General features: G+C 34.7%; 1 protein-coding gene across 2 annotated transcripts; it reads left to right on the top strand.

The window, feature by feature from the left end:
• The first annotated feature begins 5,774 nt into the window (after nucleotides 1–5,774).
• LOC106064378 (armadillo repeat-containing protein 1-like) lies at nucleotides 5,775–16,774 on the top strand. Of its 2 annotated transcripts, none has more exons than XM_013222932.2 (9): nucleotides 5,775–5,888; nucleotides 12,067–12,161; nucleotides 12,327–12,401; nucleotides 12,678–12,769; nucleotides 13,046–13,156; nucleotides 13,402–13,501; nucleotides 14,228–14,344; nucleotides 14,975–15,049; nucleotides 16,048–16,774. In XM_013222932.2, exons 1-9 carry the CDS (start codon nucleotides 5,873–5,875, stop codon nucleotides 16,249–16,251), a joined length of 885 nt encoding a protein of 294 aa, XP_013078386.2. In that variant the 5' UTR covers nucleotides 5,775–5,872; the 3' UTR covers nucleotides 16,252–16,774. The 2 variants fall into 2 exon arrangements, with proteins under 2 accessions (XP_013078386.2, XP_013078387.2); XM_013222933.2 differs by lacking the exon at nucleotides 5,775–5,888 and adding an exon at nucleotides 5,895–6,041.
• Nucleotides 16,775–19,912: the final 3,138 nt, after the last annotated feature.

The raw sequence follows: 19,912 nt of genomic DNA, 5'->3' as shown, positions 1-19,912 counted from the left end.
TGTGTTTGTTTGATTTTTTTTTTATATCTTTTTACTGAACATTGTCGGAATAGGAAAGACTTCCTTACCTCACCACAGCTAGAAAAAGGAGCGTGAACTGTAAACTGCTCAAAGAGCCTTGACCCCACAAAACAGATGTGACTAAATAGTCATCTAGTTGATGGGAAACTTTGGACAGAGGGCTTAGTGAAGAGATAATATGTCGTTCCAAGCCTCTTTAAGATCATTCAGGGATGGTTGGTGGAGCGGTGGCAGAGTGATAAAATGCTTGGCTTCCGAAATGAGAGGTTCCGGGCTCGAATCTCGGTGAAGACTGTTATGTTTAATTTCGAGATTGTAAGGACGCCACTGAATTCACCCAAGACCAATTGTTATAGAAGGTCTGAAAACTGACCTGCGACGTCGCAACCGGTGGGCAGTTTACACCAACAAACTGTTATGTCTGGAAGAAGTCCAAGTCAATGTCTATATAAAACACTGCTATTTCCAATGTGTCAGACATTCAGGGCGCATGGACTAGAATACATGGCTGAAGGTAGAGCACAACAGGAACACTCGCCATTTTCCTATAGTTTATCTTATGTTATCTGAACGCTCCAAAATAACAATGAGAACGAGGAAGAAGTAATGGTCACTACTTGAGGAACGGCACCTGAATTATCGTCGGGGACGTGGAGGCTCTCTTTCAACTCCACACTGTGCAAGCTCTCGCATTCCCTTATAGACACTCCAACAGGAGTCTTGTTGACTATGGTGCTACCCATTTAGCCTATATAACAGGGGCGTAGCTAGGGATTTGGGGGCCCGGGGGGGGATTGACCTCTTTGGGGGCCCCTTGCATTTTGACATTCGATATATGACATTAGATAATGTGCGCAAAAAATATATAAGCCCAAAATCAAATCGGTTAAGTATATCAGTAAACTTAACTAAACATTAAGACTCTTTTAATGAATAATACCGTTGTTTATTAGCTAAATAATGCACAAATGACAAATCTCAATTCATATCGCTTAACCGTCGTGCATTCTGTGCAGCAAAGACATCTATAACATCATCAACATCGATACTTTCTAGTATTTGTGACTTCACTGACATTAAAGCCACGATAAGCCTTTCTTGCGTCATTGTGCTCCTCAGATAGTTTTTGATGAACTGGAGCTTTGAGAATGATCTCTCACATGACGCAATGGAAGTGGCCTGAGTTAGCGGTATTCGGAGGAGGTTGCAAGGTTTGAGCACAGGTAATTACTATATGAAGCCTGTTTCCGCAATATGTCTATTGTTGATTGTATTACTAGTTTGTTGATGAAAAGTGCTCGAGCATCAATGCCATCATTGAAAAAGCGATTTGCCATTTATTTCCTCATACAAACAGGAAAAAGTAACAAAGTTTGTCATAAGCGTGTCATCATCCAACAGGAGTCTTGGTTCAAGAAGAAATCCAAAGGTATCCATTTTCTTTACAGCCTTTGTAATCTGCCCTTCATCTCCATATGAAATCTGTCCAGCACTTCTGTCGCAACACGTTTGAATTGCAATTCTATTGACAGTCCTACATTAGAACTCAACTTCCCATCAAGTCTTTTCTTTCTTCTGGTTGTTCTGATTACAGGGAATCCATAGTATTCACTACCTTCTTTTGATTTTTCGATAGATTGGGTTTTTGTCAGTTTCTCATCATTTTGCAGAAAGCATGAACGGGTACTAATTTCTTCCGCAGTATGTGCAGTCCAGATTTTTGTAGTTTCTTCTGAACTATATTAATTGGGCGCAGGAGCTTTGACCAGAATTCCAGATAGGCAAAAAATATTAATTTTCCACTGCATGAAGAAGATTCTGTGCTAATATTATATGATATTAAGTCATTGTTGGTTGTTTATGCAAAAGCAAAAGGATTCAAAGCATACAAAAGTGGGAAAGATCCATATCTCGCTATGCTCGAGTATAGAAATACTCCGATAAGCGGACTGCCGTATTCACCATCACAACTGCTCATCATCATTCCAACCGATCCCAAACTATTGAAACCATCGGTAGCTCAAAATGCAGAGACATTACTCAACGAACGACAGATGAAAAGCAAAGTGAATTACGATGCAAAAGCAAGACTACCTAAAGATAACTCTGTCGGAGAGAAAGTGAGAGTTCATCTAGGACAAATATGGCAGAAAGCAGTTGTCATAAAAAAAAACATTCATCACCCAGATCTTACATCATAAAGACAAACGATGGAAAAATCATACAGAAGAAATCAACGCTATTTGAACAAGAGTTTCGATGAAGACATTTCTGGGTACTATGATACCGATGAAGACAATGAACAGCAAACTGTATGAATAAACGAAACAGACAGTTATAGACCAACGTCTAGAGAACTTGTTGTGCCAGTCAAGACAACCAGAAGTGGTCGAATTGTTAAAGTTCCCAGTAGATAGGCCTATCGGTCTTAAGAACTTTAAAAGAAAGGATGTGCTAATATTATATGATATTAAGTCGTTGTTTGTTGTTAATGTTTTGTGCGAAAGCAAAAGGATTTGACGGAAATAAAAAGAGAGTCTTCTATTTCTACTTTGATAATCACAGTCTCCGTTATTATTATCATTATTATTAATTAATGTCTACAGTAGCCTATGTTAATGTTAATATCTATCTGTGACAACAGAACAGATTCTGTGTACTGCTTCTAGTGTCCATTCTTTCAGTTGTTGATTCAACAGTATGATGATTTTGTCGAGATGCAAGGAAACTGCCGACGTAGCTTCTTCTCTTGAATTACTCTTTTTCTTTTTTTTTTAAATCCCGGCTTCATCTCCTTTCAGTTTGGCCCATCTCTGGGGTATATTAGGAAAAAAAAAGTTGAACAATTCATGTACAGTTCCATAAAAGGTGACAATTGTTGGATCTATCTCAGCAGAATGAAAAATTGCCAGGTTGAGAGAGTGATTATCACAGTTCAGAAATGTTGCTTTTGAATTTATGCCTAACAGACGTATCCGCAGGCTAGACAGACGGCCACTCATTGTGGCTGCGTTATCATAGGTTTAATAACCTTTGCCTGATGTGCCTCACGCTGTTTTGTAGCCCCACTCTGGTCAACTCGGCATGGGGGAAGTTCCCATAGAAAGAATAACACTTTTTTAAATTTCACAAATAAAAAATATGCCATAATTGTGAAATTTCTTCTGACGAAAAGACATACATTTAGGTTTTTTTATTCATTTTCCAACCTTTGCAATTCACTCTTTTATCACTCTATAAGAACGGTTTGTTTGTTGTTGTTGTTGTTTTTAGAAAAGCATGTTTCCATTGGATTGAGGAAAGATGAATAGAGGGGTAATAACTCGAGTGTGAAGTTTAATTCTGAAATTATAGAAGCCAAACCCGAATAATGGACAATTCTAGCATTATTAATAATATATTTTATCTTATCTTATCTTATATAATACAGACGTTACTTCAAAAAAGAAGATGATTACGTCCTACGCGTCATGCATTTAGTCATGCATATTAACCAATGACTTAAATTCTGCCAAGTCACTGGTTTTCCTGGCTAGCTCAGGCAACCCATTCCATGCTCTAATAGCACTAGGGAAGAAGGAGTATTTGTACACATTTGTCCTAGCATATGGGACGAGGAAAGTGCCTTTATCTTTGTGTCTTTCAGAGTATTTTATTAAATTTTGTTTTTGTATTTGAAGATTATGGTTCAGTGTTTTATGTATTATTGCTACTTTACTTTTGAGCCTTCTGTCCTGAAGGCTTTCTAAATTTAGTGATTTTACTAAAGGTGTTACTCTAGTCAAATGTGAATATTCATTTGTTATGAATCTCACTGCTCTATTTTGTGTCTGTTCTAGTTTCTTAATGTTTTCTTGAGTTGAGGGGTCCCAAACAGAGGATGCATATTCTATTATTGGCCTGACCAAGGTTAAATAACATTTTAGTTTTATGTTCTTATTTGATTTATAGAAATTTCTTTTAATAAATCCTAATGCTTTGTTTGATTTTTTTGTAGTTTCATCAATATGTGGATTCCATGACAGTTTTTCATTTATTATAACACCTAGGTATTTTACGTTTTTAGTCTGTGTTACTGGTTTGCCATGAATAAGATAAGTGGAATTAATTTGTTTTAGTTTTTTTGTTACTCTTAACAACTGACATTTTTCTGGGTGGAAAGACATGCTCCAATTTGATTCCCATTTCTGTAATTCATCTAATTCTCTTTGTAAAATATCTGTGTCTTGTGTTGTTTTTATTGTTCTATATATTATGCAATCGTCTGCAAATAATCTGACTTTTGTTCCTGAAGTAATGCAATTTGGTAAATCATTTATGTAAATTAAAAATAGTAGTGGACCCAAGACTGTTCCTTGAGGTACACCTGAGTTTACTGTTATCGGTGTTGATTTAGAGCCATTTATTATTACAGTTTGTTCTCTCCCTATCAGAAAGTCTTTAATCCACTGATGCAGTGGACTATTAATGCCGAAATATTTTATTTTTTTTAAGCAAACTATGGTGGTGAACTTTGTCAAAAGCCTTAGAAAAATCTAGTAAGATAGCATCTATTTGTTCACTATTATCTAAACCTTTTGAAAAATCATCAATTAGTCCTATTAGTTGTGTTTCACATGATCTATATTTCCTAAAGCCATGTTGGTATGGTGTGAGGACACTATGTTTGTCTAAGTGGTTTATGATGTTGCTACATATTATGTGTTCTAGGATTTTACATGTGATGCTGGTAAGTGATACTGGTCTGTAGTTTCCTGGGTCAGATTTTTCTCCTTTTTTAAATAGGGGGGTGACATTAGCTTCTTTCCAGTCCTTTGGTACTCTGCCCTGGTTAAGTGAAGCCTGAAAGAGTATTTTGAACACTCATTACTTAGTTCTTTGAGTAATCTAGCTGGAATACCATCAGGTCCAGAAGCTTTATTTGGTTTGTTGTTGGCTAATAGTTTTTGAATTCCATTTTCTTGTACTACTATATCTTCTATGTTGTCTACTTGATTCAAATTCAGTAATATGTCTTTGTCTCCTGGGGCTGAGAATGCTGATGCAAAGTATTTGTTTAGAATGTTTGCTTTAGTTTCATTATCATTATGTATTATGTTATGTTCATCTTTTAATGGCGCTACGCCTGTTGTTTCCATTTTCTTAGACTTAATGTATGACCATAGGTTTTTATTGTTGTCTGTTGGATCTGTTATACCCGATTCTGTAAATTTTGCTTCAAGGTTAATTAGCATAACCTTATTAGTAAAGGTAACAAGATACCTGGAATTCGCTGTATATCATAGTTTTATTCTTGGCATCAACTATTCTTAGTTCTTGATCTCTTTTAAAAGGAAAATAAATCGGCAACAAATCTATTAAAGATTTGCATTTTAAAATGTAAAGCTACCTTTAAAAAAAACAACTTTGATCTCTGTGGGAAAAAATATTTAAAAAATGTCAACGTACTGATCGATAGACATAGATCAGCGGTTCTCAACCTTTTAAGCTCGGAGACCCCATTTTACAATCCCACACTCTACCGCTACCCCCTTTGTTATAAATTTAATCCATAAATGTTGAAAAAGAAGACACCCGTTGACACTATTTGTCAACAAATATATAAATTTATGTATTTACAAACAAATTTCGGACACCCATTTTGGCCCCCCCCCCCCCCAACCCCGTAGCTACGCCACTGCTATATAGTCATTTCAAGCGATCGTTTCCACCCGAGTGCCATGTTCTAGAAGACCTAATCAAGATCTAGCATGCTAGTTCCAAAACATTCAAATCTGGTGTAAAATACCCAAACTCTAGTTCAAAACCTTACATTATCTCCCCTTTCGCACACTTCCTGTTTAATCGTCCAATGGAAAAAGACTGCGGTATAAATAATAAAAATTTGAGTGTTTTGACTTTAGATCTTCTATCTAATCTAGATCTAAATCTAGAATCTATTTTATCTAATGCTTGATAGATCTATCTATCTATAGATCTAGACTATATAAATCTATAAAGATAGTCTATTATTGTACATAGTAAGATAGATCTAGATATCTAAACTCTAAACTAGAATATAATAAATATATCTAATCTGTCTAATCTATTATATTATTTCTAGATCTATTATTTATTATTTTATTAGATCTAGAGAGTTACAGAACAGAGTTAAGAGTGTAACACTAACACTACTAACAGAGTAGTAGTTCTAGTCTAACTACTAGACTGAGATTTAACTAGATCTAAGTAGAGAAGTAGACTCGTAGAGGCCTAGGCCCTAGCAGGCCTACCTAGACACTACTAAACTAGTGACTTAGAGAAGCAACAGATAATGTAGAAAAATCAAATTATTGTTTTAATCATACACTAGAGTGTAGATCTAGGTCTAATACTTAGAATTAGATTTAGGCTTAGACTTAGATCTATTTTCTAGAATAGGAACAGAGTCAGAGATGCTTAGAATGAAATCTAGAATAAGAATTAGATAAGATAGATAGATCTTTAATTGATTTGATATATACTAGTCTAGTCTATACTTAATTGTCTTAATAAACTAATACTAGTTTCTAGATCTAGAATGTTGAGGACTAAATTTAGATCTATTTTTTTATGTGAAATTTAATGGGAGAAAATCTGAGAAATAGCCTAAAAACTAAAACAGCTTTTCAATATATATTATAAATTAGATAATTTAGATGTTTTATTATAAGTTTTTTTAGATTATGTCTGTATATATAATATATATATAGATTCAGTATATTTTAAACTTTATAAAAGAGACATTCTGATATCTTATCTTGGCAATTTGACTAATTGTATTGATTTCTATTCTGTCACCTGATGCACATACCTTGCCGTGGTGTGACAGCTTGAGTGCCTCAATGACCCTCAGAGCTATACCGGCGGGAGCTCATCACTCCTGGCAGGTACTACCAAGCCGGACAGGTCTGTTAGGAAAGAGGCCAGACAAAAGGTGCATCCCCCTCCCCGGGACACAGGGGTTGTGCGATAGGCTAACAACCTGTCCATGGAAAAAAAAAAGTGTTATAGAAACCAGAACAAAAGCACAAACACTAAACATTGTCAGAGGCGAAAGTAGAGCTCCACAAAGGAGACTTATGAAGCTATGCAGGGAAAGTCGAACGAATCCTGTGAGGCCGACCACTCTACTTAAACCAATGAAAAAGAAACACTTCCTTATTCAGAAGGCAGCATTTAACTTGGGAACATGGAATGTCCGCACTTTACTAGAACCAGGTAGATGTGCACAAACTGCCAAGGAAATGGCCAACTACAAACTACAGATCCTGGGAATGAGTGAAGTTCGATGGAACACATTCGGTGAAACAAGACTGCAATCAGGAGAAACCCTTCTCTTCTCTGGAAAGGAAAAAGAAGATGACTTACATGAAAATGGTGTAGCACTACTACTAAACAAGGAAGCTTTCAAAAGTCTTTTAGAATGGGAACCAGTTTCAGAACGAATAATTAGAGCCAAATTTTTGTCTAAGTTCAAAAATGTTCACATCATTATGTGCTATGCTCCCACCAACCTTGCAAGTGATACTGACAAAAATACATTCTATGACCAACTGCAAAGTATAGTTGACAAAATACCTACAAGAGATGTTTTGATCGTCATGGGAGACTTGAATGCCAAAGTGGGAAGTGACAACAGAGAGAGAGAGAAAAGTATGGGCACCCATGGACTTGGCACCATAAACGAAAATGGAGAAATGTTTGCAGACTTCTGCACATTTAATGAATTAGTGATAGGAGGCAGCATTTTCCCCCACAAAAAATGCCACAAAGTGACATGGGTTTCACCAGACAATAAAACAGAGAATCAAATCGACCACATTACCATACGGCGGAACTGGAGAAGCACATTACTAGATGTACGAAACAGAAGAGGAGCAGATATTGGCTCAGACCACCACCTAGTTGTTGCCAAACTAAAAATGAAGCTGGCCAGCAATAAAACAGAAAGAAACAAAAGGAAAAGATTTGACCTAGACAAGCTCAACAACACACAGATTAAAAAGGAATTCCAACTATCCCTTCAAAATAGATTTGCTGTGCTACAACTAGATGAGGCCAAACAAAGCGTCGATAAATCTTGGCAAAATTTCAAAGAAATTATTACTGAAACAAGCAATGAAGTACTAAGCCTTAACCCTAAGAAGAAAAAACAGTGGATTAGTGACGAGACATGGAAATTAATCGAAGAAAGGAAATGCGCTAAACAGGCAGTTAACCTAGCAAAAACAAGAAACCACAAGCAACAATCAAAACAAGACTACCAAGCAGTTTCACAGAAAGTCACCAAAATGCTTAGACAAGACAAACGATCATTTTACAATAATCTGGCAGAACAGGCAGAAGAAGCAGCAGGTAAAGGAGATATAAAACAACTATACAAAATCACCAAACTTCTCAGTACCAAAAAGGCTAATTGCAATGTTCCAGTCCGAAACAAATACGGAAAACTACTTTCTTCAATAAATGAACAACTTGAAAGATGGAAAGAATATTTTCAAGAAGTGCTCAATAGACCTAAATCACGAAATCCACCAGATCTAAATGCAGGACCAACACTAGACATAAACATGGAAGAAATAACAAAAGAAGAAATAAGGAATGCACTCAAACAAATGAAGACAGGTAAAGCAGCTGGAATTGACAACATACCACCCGAAGTCCTAAAAGAAGGAGGAAGTGAAATAGTTGACCAAATGCACAAACTATTCAACAAAATTTGGTTAACAGAAACACCTCCGGGTGAGTAGAAAAAGGGCTTGCTAATTAAAATACCAAAGAGTGGAGATCTATCACAATGTGAGAAATGGCGAGGCATCACTTTGCTGTCAGTACCAAGCAAGATTTTTAGCAGAATCCTACTAAACAGAATAAAGGGAGCATGTGATGAACACCTAAGGGAAGAACAGGCCGGATTCAGAAAAGGGAGATCTTGTGCTGACCAAATAGCTACACTCAGGATAATTGTAGAACAATGTGTCGAATGGCAATCTCCTCTCTATGCAACTTTTGTTGACTTTGAAAAAGCTTTTGATAGTGTCGACAGAGAATCTATCTGGACAGTAATGAGACATTATGGGATCCCCAATAAAATAATAACCATAATCAAGAACCTTTATGATGGTTTCACCTGCCAAGTAACCCACTGTGGCAAGCTGTCAGAGGAATTTCCAGTCACAACAGGAGTCAAACAGGGATGTCTTCTTTCACCACTCCTGTTCCTTCTAGTACTGGATTGGGTCACAAAAGAAGCCTACTCTAACGCAGGGAAAGGAATCCAATGGACTCTCACACAAAAGCTGGAAGATCTGGAATTCGCTGATGACATAGCCCTATTATCACACAGACTACAGGATATGCAAGAAAAGGTCACAGCTTTAAGCGAAGTAGGAAAAAGAGTAGGCCTCAAAATAAACCACCAAAAAACTAAAGTACTTAAAGTAAACAATAAACAAAGTGGAGACATAGTATTGGATTCTCAGACAATAGACCAAGTAGAAAATTTTATATACCTTGGGAGTGTAGTCAGTATATCAGGTGGAACAGATGAAGACATTAAACGCCGTATAAATCTAGCACGTCAGACATTTACACAGCTAAAACCAACCTGGAAATCTCCTTACATCTCAAACAAGACTAAACTAAGAATCTTTAATTCTAATGTCAAGGCTGTCCTACTGTATGGTTCTGAAACATGGAGAACAACTGAAGCCACAACAAAAAAAATACAGACCTTCATCAACAGATGCCTGAGAAATATCCTAAAAATACACTGGTATGACAAAGTAGAAAACACCAAACTGTGGGAGATGAGTGGACAGAAAAATATAGAAGTGCAGATCTTAGAGAGGAAGTGGAGATGGATTGGTCACACCCTTAGAAAAGATACCAGCAACAGAGCTAGGCAGGCCATAGAGTGGAACCCCCAGGGAACAAGACGCAGAGGAAGACCAAAAAGAACATGGCGACGCAGTGTACTTGAAGAAGCAGAGAAGACCGGGAAGAGCTGGGACACCATCAAAAAGCTAGCAAGAGACCGTGGAGAGTGGCGTGTTTATGTCGAGGCCCTATGTTCCATGAGGAACTCAAAGGAATGATGATGATGATGATGATGATGATTGATTTCTATTGCCTCTTGCCTCGCCCCCCCCCCCCCAAATATCCAAATATTTTGTAATTTTACATCTGCATTTTTTTTTTCAATAAAATAAAAGGTCAATATTTTAAAAATGTTTTTTAAAGATAACTTTTTCATACTCCAGCTGTTTAAAGTCTCCTTTTAATTTTATGATTAAATATTAAGAAATAAAAACAAGTTCTCGTCAATATTTGAAAAAAATCTAGCTGTTCCCATAGTACAATTTTTAAAAATAAATGTCACAATTTTGAATTGCTTTTTTTCTTTAAAATTATTATTTATTTTTGTAGCAAATAACATGTTTAAAGTTTCTTGAAAATTTGAAATGGTAATATTAATAAATAAAAAAGTTGTGCTTAAATAAGTCAAATTCCGACCAAATTTGTCGGTTCTATTTTTAGCTTCGTCTGGCTGTAAAAGTATAAAAAATAGATTTAGATGAAAGATTTGGGGGTTAAAAAATGATATATAGAACATTTAAAGTCTCCTGAAAATTTGAAATAGAAATATTGACAAATAAAAAAGTTGTGCATGAATTAAGTCAAATTTCGACCAAATTTGTCGTCTCTATTTTCAGCTTCGCCCGGCTGTAAAAGTGTAAAAAAAAATAGATTTAGATGAAAGATTTGGGCGTTATAAAATGATATAAAGAACATGTAAAGTCTCCTGAAAATTTGAAATGGAAATATTGACAAATAAAAAGTTGTGCATTAATTAAGTCAAATTTCGACCAAATTTGTCGTCTCTATTTTCAGCTTCGCCCGGCTGTAAAAGTGTAAAAAATAGATTTAGATGAAAGATTTGGGGGTTATAAAATGATATAAAGAACATGTAAAGTCTCCTGAAAATTTGAAATGGAAATATTGACAAATAAAAAAGTTGTGCATTAATTAAGTCAAATTTCGACCAAATTTGTCGTCTCTATTTTCAGCTTCACCCGGCTGGAAAAGTATGAAAAATCGGTTTAGATGAAAGATTGGGGTAGTATTACGTTTTAAATAACATACATAAAGTCTTCTGAAAATTTGAACCAAAAATATTGAATAATAAGAAAGATATGCATGCTTTAATAACAAAAAGTCATTTTTCGGGTACCAAAATTTTTTATTGAATACAAAGCCAAAGAAGGAAAAAAAAATAAATACAAAAAAAATCATAACTTTGCTTCTACTTATCATAGAAACATAAATTTGATATTTTTGTAAATGGGACACCAAGCTCTATTTAATGATATCAATTACAAAACAATATGATCAAAACAAATTTTTTTGTTGAAGTGCCTAACTTAGTCAATGACTAGACTAGTCTTAGTCTAGTGACTTACTCAACTTACTTTACTTACTGACCTAGTCACTGTGACTTAACTTAAGTGACTAGTCATAGAATCTAGTGTCTTTAGTGAGTGACTAGTCTAGCCAGTCTAGAGTACTCTAGCTAGACTGCTAGAGGCTAGGTCGTAGCTGTGACTAGCTGCTACTGCTAGCTTAGCTAGGTCAAATAAAAATTGAATTATAACAATAGACTTGAATAGATTAAACCAAGTTTGGTTTTCTAGTGTACAGTGTACAGTACTACTACTGTAAGTTAAGACAGTTTTAAGTTTAAGTGTTTAATCCAGTCTATAATTATAATTTATAAAAAAATCTAGTCTAGTCAGTCTAGATCACTTGATCTACTGATCTAGATCTAGGGCCTAAGATCTAGAGATGATAGTTATAAATAAATAATTATAGTCATACAATAGATTTCATAGAATTATAGATCTAGGCCTAGCCCTAGGGGTCACTATGTGACCTCTACTTGGCTAGATAATGCTAGATATATCTAGGGTATATATAATTATATATGTAAATATATTATAATTATAATGACATTTACTCATACAGCTCAAGAAAAAGTTAGAGCAATGGTTACAGTCGAAGCTATAGCTGCCATGAAGGCAATGGCACTGGATCCTAAAAAGAGGTTTGCATTGGCTAAAGTAAGTCATGAAGATCTTTCTCTACATAATTATTAAAGAGCCATTTTGTTTGTGCTAAGATTGTCATGGCAAAATTTAAAATGAATTGGTTTTGTTGGAAATGTTTGGTTACATTAAATCAAAATTTTTGTTATCGCTTTATGAGCATCTCATTTTCTGTTCCAGGATTCAACATGTATAGGTGGACTTGTGATAGTGTTGTCAAATACTAATCAAGAAATAGTCAAGGAAGCTTTACAGGTAACAGTTTTTAAGCACATATTCTGTGTGAATGTGGGCTATATATGACAACTGAGAAGTAAATTGCTTAGGGCTGAGTTAAGCCAGTTTATATAAGTATATAAGACATTTTTACAGAAAGAAAGGCAGATTAATGCACTAGTTACATGACCAAATTCAAAACAGACAAATTAAACCATTGCAACTGAGACAGTTACATCTGAAAAGCAGATCTACTTTATTTAGAAAATTAATTTAAAAAGCTAAAATAAATTTTTTGTTGATTCTTTGTTATAGACATTGCTGCTGCTAAGTGAATGTCTAGAAGCTCGTTTACTACTCAGGAATCAGGTGGGCATGATGGACCAGTTAGAGTCTATCATGTACAGGTCAGATATAGTTTTTATTGTTGTAGTTTTTGATTACTTATGAAAAGTACCATACATTTTTCTGGAAATATAAGTGTTACTTTGTACATTGGGTTAAACTGGTTAATAAAAAGTTGCTGATTGTTATTTCATCATTTTTAGAAAAATGTAAATCCTAAACTTTGGGCGTAATAATTTATAACCATGATTCTACTGGCTCTATCAAATATATCATGGAATATTCTTTGGTTTGTGTTATAAATTTAAAAATAATACTTTTTTTTATCATTCTTTTAGTTCGAAAAAAGAAGAAACATTATCAGGTCTAGCAGGATCACTTTATACAAAGCTGCGTGAAACTTCTGATGTATCTTCCAACTCTTTGAAAGATATCAGCAATGTCTCCAGGTAAGACTTCAATTTGAACATTATATGTTAGCATAGAATTTCTTTTTTGTTGACTAGTAAGATATCCAGTATCCAATAATAATTTTTTAAACAGTTTTGGGAGGAAAAAACAACAACCCAGAATCAGTTGACTACTAAAATATTTTAACTTTTTTTTTTTTGCTAATGTTTTATTTGAAACAGTGTCCTTAGAGTTCAAGAAAAAGTGTGTGTGTTAATTTTTTTTTTTTATTTCTTAACTGCAGAAATAATTCAAGTGTGAAAAATCAGAGTATTCACAGTCATTCTAAAGACAGCGTTAAGGCTAAATCAATTATTCTGCAAGTGAAAGGTTTTCATGATAAGGTACTTAATTGTACAGTGTTGCAAATAATCTCTGGAGCTATTTACTTTTTTTTTGAGGATCACATTTTTTTTTACCTTTGTTATCATTCTTTTTGGTATGGAGTGAGTAATAGGAATGCCATTCATGTGAATCACTCATTTTATTTTTCTTCATAATCGGGCCTATAAGCAGATTTAAATGATTGGTATTTACAATTGATACCTCTGTAATTATAATTTGAACTCTTTAACAGATGAATAATGAAAGTCATTCAGATGATAATCTTTACGAAGTTATTAGGTATAACTTGGGACCCTATCATAGTTTGTCATAAGTGGGTCAGACCTCCCAAACATTGATAAAATCCTAGCTCAGGAAGTATGGTTATGACAGAATTAGCCCAGGATTTGTGAAAACTCCTTCAAAGAACATTACCAGAAAAAAAAAAGAAGAGAAGCAGACAGAAACTTTAGAAAAACAGCACCAATCAATAATTGTCTTTATACTAAATAGGATAGTAAGAAACATTGAGAAATAGAGGAAACTGGTAATGTGTGTCTATGATCCAACAAGTAAATAAATATTTAACTATAAAATCTAAATTCATTTTAATTCTTGCAACAGATGGCCAGGTAGTTAATGGACCACATGTTAGAAAAAGGTGCTGTTATGTGTGTATTATTGAATTTACTAAGAGAAATTTAGTTATTTTTTTTAAATATTATTTTGTAAACTACTCTTGTCAGGGTGACAGAGATCTGTGTGCTAGATTGTTGCTGAAAGTGAAAGGTGTGATCAGCATAACATTTGACCTGAGTAAAAAGAGATGTATATTGCGCACAAAACCTGATGTCAAGCCAGAGGTAAACTAAACTCTCATCTTGCATTTAATACCATGCTTACTAAGATAGGAAAAAATAAGACAGCATTGATGGATGGGCTACTGCTTCCCCTCCCCCCCCCCATGTTGTTTTTTATTTGCCTTGTAAAAAATTTTAACAGAGCAGGAGAATGATACACACATAATGATTTACCATCAGTTGCTTGATCTTAAGATCAAATTATATTTTTATTTTACTAGAATGTGTGTTGGTAGAGTGGTAAAGCACTTTTAAACGGAAAAGTTTTTAGTTCAAGTCTCTGTTCATACCAAATTTTAATGACATTCTTACTTTTGCTCTACTATAAAGCTTTGCTTAATTTGACTCAAATCCAGAAATTAACATTGCTGCTGTCAAATAACGTCCAAAAATTAAGCAGGCAGAAATATTGCTGCAGACTGAAACAAACTGTTATTATTTTTATACCAAAATACATTAAAAATAGAGTCACCTACTTCTTTTGTATAACTTACCTGTTGAAAAATGATGCCTTTGTGTAATAATGATCTTAAAAATTGTTAATTTTTATCACAGTTTTTGTCCCACCCATAGTATGTTAGAGTGCCTCTGTATTGTGTAAAAATTACCAAAAATAATCTGCTTTTGTTTCAGACCTTAACATCAGCGCTTGCCAAGTCTATGACTATGACTGCACAACAAGTGATACGTAATGACAAAGGAGAAGAGGTAAACTTTTTTAAAATCTATGATGTCTCTCATTAGTCTAATTATGTTTCAGTGAAAGCTATAGTAGTTAGAAAGATTATTAAGGTAACATTGATTTATTTATCCATCAATATATATATATATATTTTTGCTTCAGATATTTTATGTTCAATGTTAGAAATTAGAAATATTTAGGCATCAAAAATGTAGTGTAAATCCATTTCACCAGCTAAAGTACTTTGACCTTCCATGGCAAACACAAAAATGCAATATGCAATGGGAAAACAAGCACAATGTTAAAATATCTGATAGCCAATACCTTTTTCAATACAGGAACACTCCACAGAGTTTGTCAGTTAGCTGTATTTTCATCTTAACTGACAGAATTTTTTTTTTTTTCAAATACCCAGTACTTTTTTAAAATTTACTTTTTTGGTAATATGAGCTAGATTATCTCATCTCTGTTGTCCTGTTTGGGACATTTGCCACCTACTAGCTTTCTCAAGGCGTCTTGGTTATCTCCCACTTTCCCTCACATTTTACCCATAAGCTTGGCATCTGCTTAAAAATCTCATTTAAGCTAGATGTTTAAACAGAAAAGAAACAACAGATATGTTTTTATAAGGTGTTTGTTTGTTTATAGAACTGCATAAATTTGTATATTTTTTAAACAAATCCTGCCTTAAAGAGAAGAGTTTAGGAATTTCTAAGTATATGGTTCCAGAAGAAAAAAAACATTAGTCTGTATTCTTACTGACATTGGCCAAAATTATCCTTTAATCTGCTCTAAAAATAGAGTGCAGGCAAAATGGATAGAAAAAATGCAGATTGGACAAAATGATTGAGTGGTGGTTGTTTCATGATTCACTTATACACATGAGGAGTGATAGCTTTGGTAATTCTTATCGTCACAGTGCCCTTACAAAGCAAAGTAGGAGTGAAGTTTTAATGATCAATGCTGTTAAATGTTATCTAATGAATTCATAGTGTTTAAATTATTGAAAAAAAATCTTTTCCAGACATTCATAAGTTTCAATACTAGTCAGCAATATGTCTTACCAGACAAAGAAAATGAAGAACTTCCTGATTACTTGTCTGATGACTCTGATACCACCATCATTGATGACAAGGCAGTGAAACGACCCACAGAAGAGGACAAGAAAAAATCTGCGGGTTGGTTTTCTATGGCAACCAATTTTTTAACAAATTCCTTTTACTGGTGAACTGAATCAAAAGGGAAAAAAAACATTGCTATGTCATTGTGAATTTCATGATAACACACTCATAGAAATGTATAGTTCATTAAAGAATGACTGTAAAGACTGCTGTTAATAAAACTAAGTTTATGCTGTGTGTGAATATCTAGGGAAACGAGACTATATAAATGAAATATTTCTATTTAGTGCCTTATTTATATATACCTAGAAGTATAATTCCTCTTTCATTATTAAAGCTTGAATCATCTTGTATGATATTTCCTCTGACATTGTTTTAAACTCTTTAAAATACACTATACAGATTTTTTTTAAAGTATATATTGAAAGACAAATGATACCATATGACAAAAAACATTAAGTATTGTTAAGTACTTAAATATTTTTTTTTACCTTGTTAATGGTTTTTAAATGCTTGTTACTTTAAGTCTTTTTGCATTTAAATTTGATATGTTACTTTAAAAGCTGTGAAAATATTTTAGAATACAAACCTTGGCATTAGATGTGGATAATAAAAAATTTCATTTTTTTTTTTTCTATACTTGTTTAATTCTTTTATGTTCTTTTTTTAATCTGATCATGTAGGATCATAAAGTTTCATAGACTTATTCAATAAAGACCTCCATTAAACGTCTGCAACTTAGATTTATATGTTCAAATCTGTTATCTGTCATTCAGAGTTTTTAAGCTCAAAGCATTATTTGGTCATTGGATAGAAAATTATATGTTTACGGTAAACAATATTATCAGAATGCCTATTTAGTAATTATTTTTAATAATTAACAGGGTTCGTAGGCTCCTAAAAAATGAAAAGTCTCCTAAAATCCTCCTAAAAATTGCCGAAAATCTCCTAAAATTTTGTCCACTCTCCCAAAATTTTTACCCAATATTTTTTTTAAACATAATTTTGCTTATTTCTTGCTAAAAATGCGGGGGGAAAAAAACAACTGCGTAACTAGGCATTCTGATCGCATGACCTTACGGGCACGCTGTGTTAATGAGCTAACCAGTGACGCGTCTACACCGCCTTTCACAGGCGCCTTCGACATAGGAGGTCACGCTTTCACCCACTTGTGAAGCGCGATCTCGTGATTGAAGATGTCCTTGGCTCAAGCAAGCATTTCATCTGGCTGTATTTTTCTGAAGTCAGCGTAGAAATGTTTGTTTCCATCTATTGTCTATAATTAGCATGGGCGTTGCCAGGATTTTTTTTCGGGGAGGGTTTTGGGACCACCCCCCCCCTCCCCGGCGAAAGAAAAATATGTGTGTGTGTGTACATAATTAATCTTTATTACATTCTGACCCTTTCGGAAGACGTTTATTGTAGACTCCCCGCCCTTGCTAGCAAGGGGGTCTGGGGGAGTTCGCAGCGCTTCCCCAGCGCGGGGCGAAGCCCCGCCGCCGAGCACTATTTCTGGTATTGAAAGCCAACAAAATGCATATTCTGAGGTTTCTACAGTGCATTGTCTTGCTATTAAAAAGTTTTATTTCAAAAATCTAATGTGCTATTCTTACTGACTTAAACCCTCTCGCGCCGTTCGGCGCATTTTCCGGCAAGCTGTTTCCGCAACTCTTATTTTGCGTAATTCATTTTGTCGGAAAACATGTCCCGCAAAACCTCATGCGACGCTCTGTCACAACCTTACTAAGGATTCGACTCCCAGTTCGGCATATGATTTCTTTGATTTAGACCCGATCTCTATGACTGACTCCTAAAATCTGTCTTAGCCATCTTTGTTGAGACACATTTAATGATTTTCAATTTCGTCAGAAGGCTATTCACACTTAATTAATGGAGCCCAAGCCACTGGTAGAAATTTGTAACCTTTCTTGACTACGCTCTAGGAATTACATGCCTGTATTTCGCTTTAGATTTTATATCGAAAAGGAAAGTTTTTTCGTCAAATCATCTGTTGAGGGGTTTTAAACTAAAAAATCTCTGTTTTTTTTTTTGTTGTTTTGTTTTTAATTCAAAACCCCATTTAGCTACGATCATAGAATTTGGTGACTGTAGTTTGCTTTAAAATAATATTGAAGAGAGAGGTTTTCAACTCTAAACGCTCTGTAGGGGAATTTTAAACTCAAAACCATCTGGAGGGGTTTTAAACTTTAAACAAAAAGCCATCTGGAGGAGGGGGATTTAAATTCAAAACCCCTTTGGCTACGCTCATGGATTTTATAGTGTGTAATTTGTTTTTTTTTTTATATTGAAGAGGTACTTTTTAGCTTCAAACCCCAACTGGAAGGGGGAGGGGGGTTAAACTCAAAACCCCTTTGGCTACGCTCATAGAATTTTGAGTGTGTAATTTCTTTTTTTTATATTGAAGATGGGGTTATCGTAAATTTTGGATGGGGTTTTTAAAATCAAAATCTTCCTTAACTGTGCTGTTGGAATTTGGGGATTGTTGTTTGCATTTCTTTTGTTTTGTTTTATAGAAGAGGAGGATTTAACTGCAAAAACCTCTGGTAGGGGGTTTAAAATTTAAAACCCCCTGTAGGGGGTTTTAAACTCAAAGCCCCCTGGTAGAGGGATTTGTATCTCAAAACCCCCTGATAGGGGTTTTTAAAATCTCAAAACCCCCTGGTAGGGGGATTTAAACTCAAAACCACCTGGTAGAGGGTTTTTAACTCAAAATTGCCTCGGCTGTGCTGTGGTAAGTGATGATTTAGTATTAAAATCTCACCTAAAATAAACAAAATGAAAGCAAAAATCAGTCACTTAATTCCGTCCCCCCGCTGCGGGGGGGGGGGGGATTTGAACCCCAAGAACCCCCCCCCTGGCTACGCCCATGATAATTAGAGCAATTACTAGACTAATTTGTAGGCTACACCCCTCCGGGCCCTCCCTCACCTAAAATCTTGTAAGGTTAAGAGTGACTTCGCGTGGAAAGTCCGTAAATCTAGATCTAGCTAGTATCTAGTAGGCCTAATAGTATCTAGATTTAGATCTAAGTTAGATCTAGTGAAGATAATTCGCACCTAACCTGAAAACTCAGTGAATTTTAGTCAATTTAATGATGTCGATACATCTAATGTCTAGATTACTCCAGAAATACACTAGATTCTAGATTTACGCTAAATCACTTAGAGTTTAGAATCTAGTGAAGATAATTAATTAGCACAAAGAAGTGAAAAGCCCGCAAATTTAGTGACTTAGATCTAGACTCTAGATCTACGATGTATCCAGTGAAGATTATTCGCACACGTCCGCGAATTTTAGTGACTTCTGACTCTAGATTTACTCGAAATCACTAGAATCTAGTGAAGATAATTCTCACACAGCCGTGAAAAGTCCGCAAAATGTAGTGACTTAGAGTTAAAGTCCGCGAATTTTAGCGAATTAGCTTTAGAGTCTAGATCTTCTGTAAATTTAGTGAAGATAATATTCACACAGCAGTGAAAAGTCCGCGAATTTTGTTTACTTTGATCTAGACTCTAGATTTACGCTAAATCACTAGAATATATATAGTGAAGATATTTCTCTCAGAGCCGTGAAAAGTCCGCGCATTTTAGTGACTTAGATCAAGAGTCTAGATCTACTGTATATTTAACGAAAATGTTTCGCATACAGCTGTGAAAAGTCCGTAAAAATTATTTCACTCGTAAAAGCCAGGGAAACAATATGGTTGAAAAAGATTCTGCTAGGAAAAAAAAAACGCGAATAGGTCTA

The sequence above is a fragment of the Biomphalaria glabrata genome, chromosome 5 (assembly GCF_947242115.1).
Source record: "Biomphalaria glabrata chromosome 5, xgBioGlab47.1, whole genome shotgun sequence".
Classification (NCBI taxonomy): Eukaryota; Metazoa; Mollusca; class Gastropoda; family Planorbidae; genus Biomphalaria; species Biomphalaria glabrata.
The sequence above is the reverse complement of the archived record's forward strand: the minus strand, read 5'-3'. Positions and strand labels throughout refer to the sequence as shown.

Bases quoted from the DNA above. Each gene is read 5' to 3' on its own strand.
- LOC106064378 (XM_013222932.2), top strand. The intron at 13,502-14,227 runs GTACTTAATTGT...TACTCTTGTCAG, and splicing joins TGAAAGGTTTTCATGATAAG to GGTGACAGAGATCTGTGTGC. The intron at 15,050-16,047 runs GTAAACTTTTTT...AATCTTTTCCAG, and splicing joins GTAATGACAAAGGAGAAGAG to ACATTCATAAGTTTCAATAC.